General features: G+C 42.5%; 1 protein-coding gene across 1 annotated transcript; it reads right to left on the bottom strand.

Annotated features, from left to right (window-relative positions):
* Window positions 1-2,311: 2,311 nt before the first annotated feature.
* birc5b (baculoviral IAP repeat containing 5b) lies at window positions 2,312-7,793 on the bottom strand. The gene is made up of 4 exons (XM_021616803.3): window positions 7,448-7,793; window positions 5,049-5,158; window positions 4,713-4,830; window positions 2,312-2,475 (listed from the first exon to the last, which is right to left on the bottom strand). The coding sequence occupies exons 1-4, from the start codon at window positions 7,571-7,573 to the stop codon at window positions 2,377-2,379; spliced, it is 453 nt and encodes a 150-aa protein (XP_021472478.1). The 5' UTR covers window positions 7,574-7,793; the 3' UTR covers window positions 2,312-2,376.
* Window positions 7,794-10,474: the final 2,681 nt, after the last annotated feature.

The raw sequence follows: 10,474 nt of genomic DNA, 5'->3' as shown, positions 1-10,474 counted from the left end.
ATAAAATTTGTTGAATACATGTTAGTTGACAACTCAAATCAAAACTAGACATTGAACCGACTTCTGTGCCCAGTGGGTAATGGAGGACTGATCCTCCTGATAAGGAACTTCAGCATAGTGGGCTAAACACCTCTATCATTTGGGCCTGTGCTTCCAGAGCCCCTCATCTCATTGTTCAGTTCGCCCCATCACCTTTGCATACACAGTCAATATTAAAACTTGGCTAATGTGCTCTAGAGGCAGCTGCGTGGAGAAGTCTGGGGCGGCATCCCAAATGGTACCATACTCTACATGTAGGGCACTACTTTTGAACAGGGCTCTGGTAAAAACTAGCGCACTATATAGGGATTAGGGTGCCATTTGGGACACACCCCTGATGATTAACATGATTCAGCCGACAGAGGGTATAATAACCTTACAAATAAATCGGGTGGTTGGGAGATTCAGTGCGACCTGGGAGGGCAGAAAGGGATTTTGTAAGACAGTTTGGGAGAATTGGTATAATTTCATTATTCATAGGAGACCCCTAAAGGAACCATTGAAATTGTCCAATTTAGAATTATTTATTCTCACATGTAGGCCTCAGAAAAGTTTGTTTTTACAATTCCATCAACCTCCCGTGCGACAGGTTTTACCAAAAAACGAAATGAATAAATATAAGTTTTACTCATTACATTGCTCAGTGGTTTATTATTGTTGTGTATGGGGGAACAACGCGAGGAACTTCCTCAGTGCCAAATAATCCCTTTAAACGCTTTCAGACGAGTGACTGTCGCCAGACTCGGCTTTATCTGCGCTATCATCTCATCGTCCCGCAGATGGCCCTGTGCAAGGCTCACACATAAAACGGAACACAGATATTGATTTCAAATTTAAGTAAAATACGTTTTGAATGCAGAATTACAACTTTGTTGACGGTATAACACGCCTACAGTTAAGCACGCCCCTATGTGGTCGTTTTTCTTAATTCTGCTCGTGCATATTAAATCTGCTAAAAGCGCCAGAAGTGCTGTTAGTCTCGCGGCAGGGTCGTATGTCGTCATTGTTCTTGCACTCGAAGCACATAAACGGTGATTTCAAGGCCTATTGAGCACGCGATGGATTGTTCCTAAAATCCATTGAGAGGTGGAGGGCATCGATTATTCGGAGAGGGTGCGGTGCAACAGTAGTACATTGCTGGATGAATCGGCAGTTGTGTGGTGCTAAAGTACTGTAGTAATGCAGCAGAGAATTAATTCGAAACAAATATACCTGTATTATTAGGGAATGTGGCTGCAGCAGTTTTAACTTTAGGGTATGCTTCATTTTATTATGCTAGTAGTTTTACAGGTTATCACATTGTAAAACACAATGCAAGAAGCTGCAGATAATACTAGGTCATTGCTGACGAAGTCCTACATCCTAACAGAAGACTTCAAAAGTCTTTCGAAATGTAGGCTAATACAGAGACAAGTTCCACTATATTGTGAGATCACATGAGAGAAAAGACAAATCTAGCAACTGGATAAAGTGATATTAAGCAGCTGATCGGAGCTCAGTGGCTGTGTGTTGCATTAGACATTAATCCACTACAGAAAGGCAGTGGGACAGCATCTAAACCCTCCTCCCCTTACACATACTACAGTATCTCCTGCTGCCGTGACAACCAACTGCCAATTCAGCTACAACCGTTTCCTCTCCAGGAACACCTAAGCTCCCTGTGCACACTTCGTGTCCTGCGTCTCACCACACCCCTATGCAAGTGACATGGACACCCCTCACCCTGCTGAACGCACCCCTATAAGTGACAGATGTTACTAGAGCAACAGTTGGTGTAGAGGGAGGGGCTTGGGGCCATCTGTCCAGGGTCAAGGTTTGAAAATAAACTGGTTGTCTCATATTCAGGAAAACTCAACGTTAATCTGTGCCTTTTTTTAAAGTGAAATAATTTGCCCCTGGGGTGTTAGGGTCCAGAAAGTATCTCAGAGTAGCAATGTGGATCAGATCAAAGTTGTCAATGCAATCTTCCCATTCTAATCAAAAAGGCAAAATGTCTAAATGCAACACACCAAACTAGATGCTTTTATGAATGTGGGCTAGAGAAGCTGAGCTATAGTAGCCTACATGTCTGACAATGTTGGAAAACAGCAATGGTATAAAGTAAAAGTACTTGAGTAAAAGTAAAGATAGAAAATGACTAAAGTATGACAAATCAGGTACTTTTTCCCCACCACTGGAAAACGGGGCTACATACAACCAGTGTGAAGGCACCACCTTGTGGTAAAATGCAATTCTGCATTCAAATAGTTCTAAAACATTATGTAACACGGTAGAAAATAGAAGAGCTTTATTCACTAAAATATTTACAGATAAAACACCCAAGGCTAAAATATACAACTACATTACAGATCCCGAATCAAACAGCGTCCTCATGTAATTAACGGTTTTCTCCACCTCATCTCGAAAATTGGCGATCTTCAAATGGATAGTCTTCCTCTACAACAGTAGAAATGACAACAGCTTAGGCCTACATTAAACTGAAAAACGACCGCAACACTACAGCAAGTATTAAATACAGCTCAAACCTAAAGAATATAACTTTCAGTGAAGGCCTGAGTCTACATAGAACTTCCAAGGGCAAAGTACTCTACATCAAGCATTTGCCTTGAATGAGATCTACAGGTAAATAAATACACAGGTGACTGCCAAAATAAAAAGGAAACGCCAACAAAGGGTCTTAAATTGGGGGTTGGGCCATCACGACCAAGAACAGATTCAATGCACCTTGGCATATATTTCACAAGTGTCTGGAACTCTATTGGAGGGATGCGATGCCATTCTTCCACAAAAAGACATAATTTGGTGTTTTGTTGGAGGAAAATGCAATCTCAGGCGCAGCGCTAGAATCTCCCATAAGCATTACATTAGAGTTGAGATCTGGTGACTGAGACACCCATGTCATATGGTACACATTGTTTAATGCGCATCAAACCATTCAGCGACCACTCGTGCCCTGTGGAAGGGTTGTATTGTCATCCTATGGGGGCTTAGCCATGGAAGCCAAAATAGTCTGCCCAGCATTTTTACATCTGACCCTAAGCATGATGGGATGTTAATTACCTAATTAAGTCAAGAACCACAACTGTATCCATAATTAACTGCAGTTTCTATTATTTTGGCAGTTACCTGTATATGATGTTTATTCTTAATATGGCAGTATGGTGTGGCCAAGACAAATGTTCCCATTGGGGGAAAAAAAGTCTTAAGAAACATCACAGAAACTCAGAAAAAAAAAGAAACGTCCATTTCAGGACCCTGTCTTTCAAAGATGATTTTTACGAATTCAAATAACTTCACAGATCTTCATTGTAAAGGGTTTAAACACTGTTCCAAGCTTGTTCAATGAACCATAAAGAATTAATCAACATGCACCTGTGGAACAGTCGTTAAGACACTAACAGCTTACAGAAGGTAGGCAATTAAGGTCACAGTTAAGAAAACTAAAGAGGCCTTTCTACTGACTCCAGGGTCCCTGCTCTTCTGTGTGAATGCGCCTTAGGCATGCTGCAAGGAGGCATGAGGACTGCAGATGTGGCCAGGGTAATAGATTAAGGTCCGAACTGCGAGACACCTAAGACAGCGCTACAGGGGGACAAGATGGACAGCTGATCGTCCTCTGTGGCAGACCACGTGTAACACCTGCACAGGATCGGTACATCCAAACATCACACCTGCAGGACAGGTACAGGATGGCAACAACAACTGCCCGAGTTACACCAGGAATGCACAATCCCTCCATCAGTGCCGAGGCTGTCCGCAATTGGCTGAGGTGAGGCAGGACTGAGGGCTTGTAGGCCTGTTGTAAGGCAGGTCCTCACCAGACATCACCAGCAACAACGTCGCTTATGGGCACAAACCCACCATCGCTGGACCAGACAGGACTGGCAAAAAGTGCTCTTCACTGATGAGTTGCGGTTTTGTCTCATCAGGGGTGATGTAAGATTAACATTTATCGTTGAAGGAATGAATGTTACACCGAGGCCTGTACTCTGGAGCGGGATCGATTTGGAGGTGGAGGGTCCGTTATGGTCTGGGGTGGTGTGTCACAGCATCGGACTGAGCTTGTTATCATTGCAGGCAATCAACGCTGTGCGTTACAGGGAAGACATCCTCCCTCATGTGGTAACCTTCCTGCAGGCACATCCTGACATGACCCTCCAGCATGACAATGCCACCAGCCAGACTGCTCGTTCTGTGAGTGATTTCCTGCAAGACAGGAATGTTGGTGTTCTGCCATGGCCAGCGAAGAGCCCGGATCTCAATCCCATTGACCACGTCTGGGACCTGTTGGATCGGAGGGTGAGAGCTAGGGCTATTCCCACCAATAAATGTCTGGGAACCTGCAGGAGCCTTGGTGGAAGAGTAACATCTCACAGCAACAACTGGCAAATCTGGTGCAGTCCATGAGATCCACTGCAGTTCTTAATGCAGCTGGTGGCCACACCAGATACTGACTTGATTTTGACCCCCCCCCCCCTGACCCCTTTTGTTCAGGGACACATCATTCAATTTCTGTTAGTCACAAGTCTGTGGAACTTGTTCAGTTTGTCTCAGTTGTTGAATCTTATGTTCATTCAAATATTTACACATGAAGTTTGCTGAAAATAAACGCAGTTGACAGTGAAGACGTTTCTTTTTTTGCTGAGTTTATATACATAGGGTTGGTGACGTACAATGTAGATACGCAGTCTCTCCTGCTCCAGGTGATAGAACTCAGCCACAGTCAGCTCCCCAAAGTCTTTCTTCATGGCCAGGAAGCCACAGTTAGGAGACCGTTTGATATGCTCAGACCTACAGAGGACAGACAGAGACATGTAGATCATTAAGACTTAACATGACAACTGAAAGGCTTTGCTGATAACATAACATGTCAAATGGTACAGCGTTTCTACTGAACGATAATGCTATTGAATCCAATGTGAATGGTGAGGACTTGATGGTTTCCTAAACAATTCAGACACAGAGCTTTATCTGACCAGTAATAACGCTAGTGCAAGGACCAAGTTTACCATGGGTTGTCCTCAGGCTCCCAGCCCTCCAGCTCTCTGAGACAGAAGAAGCAGCAGGCCACATCAGGCTCGTTCACACTGGGGCAGTGGACGAACCCTGCCGTCGCCATCTGCAAATACAGGTAAGTAACATGTTCAGAAGGAGCATCAACCTTTAACACACTGTTAAGTCACAACGGAGCAGTGGACAAACCCTGCCCTTTTCCATCCTTAAATAGACACTGGCAGGTCACAATATATCTAACATAGGCCTATGGTCTGATGCCCATCAGGTGTGTATCAATGATGGGTAGGCTGCCTGATGGAGTTGTCTGGCTGTTTGAGGGTTAGCTTTAGGTACCTTAACTGGCAACCTGGTGCAGCCAGTGAATGTGTACCAGATGAAATGAGCCAACGCACCATTCTACTGGTAGACATTTCTGATGTGGTCAGGGTTAAGTGTAGGTTAGGTCACATGGTAGGCCAATCAATACAGACAACTTTAGCATTTAAACAACTACTCAGCTAAACCTACCCCTAACCCCTAGGCTAAAATTTGCCACCTAGCAGTGCTGAATTTACATTTTTTCTTGATACTCTCAACTTAAGTTTAGGAGAAAAAAAAATACAAAATCTATTAAAGATATAGCCTATACTGGGCCTAAGAAGTCTAGCTACTTCTGAAGCACATGCTGTGCCCTAGAAACTCCTATGTAAACATTGTAAATACATGAATTATAAAAAAGTTAGTGATGATACAAATAGCTGTCATTGAAATATGTTTCTACATTGTGTAAAAGCATTGAGAGTAATACATAAACGGTACACTGTCTCTAAATACATTAGGTTTGTGATGACTTATTACAACTTTGTCTGGGTTTGTTTATATAGTCAGTGCTCACAAAACATTCCTGGACACACAGCAGATGCTGGGACAGTTGTGCACCGCCCTATGGGACTCCCAATCACAGCCAGTTGTGATACAACCTGGAATCGAACCATGGTCTGTGGTGACATCTCTAGCAATGAGAAGCAGTGCCTTAGACCACCTAGCTAACTTAAGCAACAAATTGGAATTTGTATTTTGAAAATGCATATGATTCATAACATACGAAATGGATGACGGCATCAACAAATACATATCAAATTGAACCCCCCCCCCCGCCGCCAAGTCTAAGTTGGTTGTGGCTTTTTGAGGGTTAAGCAACGTGGTAACATTGTAGGGGCCTGACTATGTGGTGTGGCTGTGTCAGGGTTAAGTAACATGGCAGGGAGCTGTCACCACACAGTTTATCACCAGAAGCAGAGGGAGGGGTAAGGGTCAAGGGAGGACTGAAGAAAATGCACCAGACAAAACAAAATCTAACACCTTTTTAGTAAATCGTCACATTGGACACATCCATCCCCTGGGCAGCCAGGAAGGGCTCAAATGCAATCACAGCAGTTTACACAATAGCCTTAACGTGTAGCCGCTTTCATAAGGGTCCAACAAATATAATCCAATGGAGAAGTCTAAATTCTGTGTGTGACTGAATTGCCCAAGACTAGTCCTAGTTATGATTCAAAGCTAGGGGCATCATGAGTTGGTTGTTGGATCATAATCAACCTGCACAACCAGGGACATATTGGAGAGGGCCAGGGTGTTATCTATGTAGTTGTCAGAAGGCGGATTCATGTCTATGTAAAAAAAAAAAAAAAAAGAATAATTTCTCTCCTGTAGAAAATAAGTGCTTGACCTACATTTCATGACCTCTTTTCTCCCTGCCCGTCATTTCCGAGTTAGGTCTGGTCAGAATGACATTCATTGAAATGTAAGGTATCAGGTGAGCCTACCCCAGTCAGATGCTAATGTCTTTAGCGCATATTGGCGAGGGAGTTTTGGTAAGCGCCCCGACGCTTCTCTAACTGAACTCGTTACTTGCAGTCCAGTTTTGGAAACAGTGAGAAATATATTTTTAATGCTACACATCTTTATAGGGTTAGTGTTCCCACAAGGCCACATCTCCATGTTACATTGCTTATTTACAGAAGACATAGGTAGCTTCCTGTGCTAATTAGCCATCTAGCATGCTCCGAACACCTGTTTGTAATCTTAACTGGGGAGGAAGTTTAGTTTCTCAACTGGAGGCACACGGCTTGTGGAGCTGTGCAAAATTGCTGCAAGTGGGTCTTTAATTAAAATATTTTTTCCTCTCTGATATGAAATGAGCATATCAGCACGTTTCAAAAACCGGTTTGAAAGCAATGATTGACATTTCTAAACATTAAAACATGGCATAGTTCACATGGAGTCAACAGTGTATAAATGTAACTACTGAACACCCCACATACAGAGAAGAGTTTGAGAGTTACAGGTGACCCCAGCATCCTCACTGACAGGAAACATTGTGCGATACTGAATGGTGGTTTCTTCATCTTACCATTTCAGGTGTGCATTGACATTCCTCACGAAAAGGCCAATCGGCAAAGCTCTGGAGTCGCATTTCATAACTGTACATCTTGTTGTAGGAGTAAAACCTCGCACTAAAATCGTTTAGACTAGCCATGGCCTCGAGGAAGGGAAGCAACCTTTTCAGCTTGAGAATGATGTTGGATATATACAGGTGTGGCCCACAAGACACTGATTGTGGGCAACAGGGGATTCCAAATGTTGAAGGTCAGGGTGTTTTGTAGGTTTTAGTTACAGACGCTACTTTTCACTCATTAGCTGAGCCTAATCCTTGTACTCCTAAACTACAACTGCAAAAAATATTGAGGCCATAAAATACACAGGTGAAAGCCTAGAAGTAGTGAATTACTTCAATCATGTGACTTGGAACTGTGAGTTTATTGGTCCGTTTGAATTAATTGTTTGTGCACTCTGATTGATTTCAGGTAGGACACTGAATGCGGTGAACCTCCACCTGGGTCTTTGCTAGTAAAAGAGAAAATCCACTCAAAATACTGTCTTTTGTTATCTTTTTCATTAGTCCACTGTTGATGCATGTCAGCAGTCAAATTGTTAAGATACTGTACTTTCATAAAGCAAAGTGTCACCAGCCACATCATGATGATGATGCACAGCCACAAAGTCATAATTAGGGCTAAACCCCACCCATTTCTACAATTTATCTTCCTAAAATTATACTTTAAACCTAACCTTAACCAAACTGCTAAACTTATGCCTAACCCAAACCCTAAATTAAGCATTTTTTTGTGCCATTATTGACTTTGTAGCTGTGGAATCTAACTTTGTGGCTGTGTTATCTAGTCGAAAGACCCCCCCACCTGTTTCCTACAAAATTGTGGCGCATTCCCTGTTCTACACCCCCATATCACACACTCACAAACTGAAAACATAACTTGTGTACAATTAAATGGCTAGAGAGAGGTCTCAAATATCTCTTTCATTTTTTAGAATCATGGCAAAGTTGGTTCCTGTGTCAGTCACATCTTTAGCCACCTTCCTGAGGGTCAAACAAAAACACACTAATAAATGGTTAACAAATAGTGCCTCCCACAATGCAGTGGGAATGGTGCTGAATGGCTGAATGGTGCAGTTGGTGAGAAGCAACTGCAGTGACTTGAAGGCGACTTCATAAAAAGCTGCATGTCCTTTGATCACATGATTTTTGTGAAGTTCATGGAGTTGACATGTTGGGCCATTTCTTTAACCATAATTCAACACACTTTGAAAGACCAACGATGGACTTGACAAAAGTGATCCGCTCGAACACACTTATTGTGGCCAAATTAGGTCTATAGAGCTACGGAGGAGTCTGGCTAACACTCGTATATAATGAGGAGATGGTTTTGTATCCACCCTAGCAATGGGAGTTTTTGTCCCAAATGCGGGAAGGCAGGCAGTCTGTTTATCGGTCTGCTTATTAAAGAGTGACTGCCCCTAAAAAGCAGCTTCTCGTTTTTGAATACGGCCTATGTAGCATCGATATGAGGCATCGATTCTAGTGTCAAAATTGACTACAAAGTTTAAATAGGATAATTTTGGTCATAAAGTCAGTCTCGTCCGAAACAGAGATTTGTGAGATGATAGGAAAAGATGGTATGTAACAGAATGAAGGTTACCCTATTGGTTTTAATGATAGGAAAATATGGTATGTAACAGAATGAATGTTACCCTATTGGTTTTAATGATAGGAAAAGATGGTATGTAACAGAATGAAGGTTACCCTATTGGTTTTAATGATAGGAAAAGATGGTATGTAACAGAATGAAGGTTACCCTAACAGTTTTCCTTGGGTTGGGTTTATTTCACACCTGCCCACAGCACCAAAGTAATCATCAATTCCGAACGCAGCTGCACACTACCCAATCATAATTTTCTTGGTCAATTTTTTTTTTACGTTTGATATCCATATGGGGCTAGTTAGAGAACATCAGTAAATTACACAATGTACATGGGACAATATCATTTATTTTCAATAGCTCTAAATTACATAATAAAAAGCTCAAACTATACTGAAATTGCAGAAATCCATATACACATTTTTTTAAATAATTTATTGAGACAACTAAAATATGTGCAACATGAAAGTATTGTCCCATTTACATTGTGCAATTTATTTTATATTTATCTAGGCAAGTCAGTTGAGAACAAATTCGTATTTTACAATGACGGCCAACTCCAGCCAAACCCTCCCCTAACCCGTCCAAACCCTCCCCTACCCCGGACGACGCTGGGCCACCCTATAGGACTTCTGATCACGGCTGGTTGTGATACAGCCCGTGATCGAACCAGGGTCTGTAGTGACACCTCTAGCACAGAGATGCAGTGCCTTAGACTGCTGCGCCACTCTGGAGCCTTATTGACGGTCCCTAACTAGCCCCAGAGATAGACTATCCAATGTCAAACCAACCACAGTCACACACCAGCCAGCTGAAGCAAATTATTGAATGAAGTTGGCTAGCACCAGAGAGGAAGAGATAGGCCAAACTCGGCAGAAACCCTGTCTCTCTCCTGCAGGTGTTTTTTCATTGTTTCACCCACCAAGCAAGGAGTTTTTGTATGGCGGTCAAAGAGAGAATGTCAAATTTGGTCAACAAATTGGTTTTAAGGCTTATATGCTACGTGAGGTGTATTAGGTTGAATATACGTTTCGTAATGCTTAATAATATAAGTAGGACACGTGACATCCCGGCAACTTTGAGCAAAAACCCTTTATATCGGAGTTGTCTCGAGATGGCTATGCGTATTCATGGCATGAGGCTAGTATGATAGCATCTCTCTCTATTGAATACAGGCGGTTGACATCAACAACCCTCAACAAATATTTTAAAAAGGGTTACAATAATGAGATGTATCCACCAATCCAAAGAAAGGATAGGGGGGAATGAGACAGCCTGCTGTGCCGCTTTGTGGACAACGACTCCCATTGTTAGGGAGGAGAGACGTACATCTTGTCAGTATAGCCATAATCTTTGTTAGCACTAGCTAGCCAAGGCGACTT

The sequence above is a fragment of the Oncorhynchus mykiss genome, chromosome 9 (genome assembly GCF_057628025.1).
Source record: "Oncorhynchus mykiss isolate SJ-2025 chromosome 9, ASM5762802v1, whole genome shotgun sequence".
In the NCBI taxonomy this organism is placed as follows: domain Eukaryota; kingdom Metazoa; phylum Chordata; class Actinopteri; order Salmoniformes; family Salmonidae; genus Oncorhynchus; species Oncorhynchus mykiss.
The sequence above is the reverse complement of the archived record's forward strand: the minus strand, read 5'-3'. Positions and strand labels throughout refer to the sequence as shown.

Coding starts and splice junctions, on each gene's coding strand:
- birc5b (XM_021616803.3), bottom strand. CDS start 7,573: ATGGCTAGTCTAAACGATTTTAGTGCGAGGTTTTACTCCTACAACAAG. Junction 5,159..7,447: donor GTCAATGCACACCTGAAATG/GTAAGATGAAGA, acceptor CTGTATTTGCAG/ATGGCGACGGCAGGGTTCGT. Junction 4,831..5,048: donor GAGCCTGAGGACAACCCATG/GTAAACTTGGTC, acceptor TGTCCTCTGTAG/GTCTGAGCATATCAAACGGT.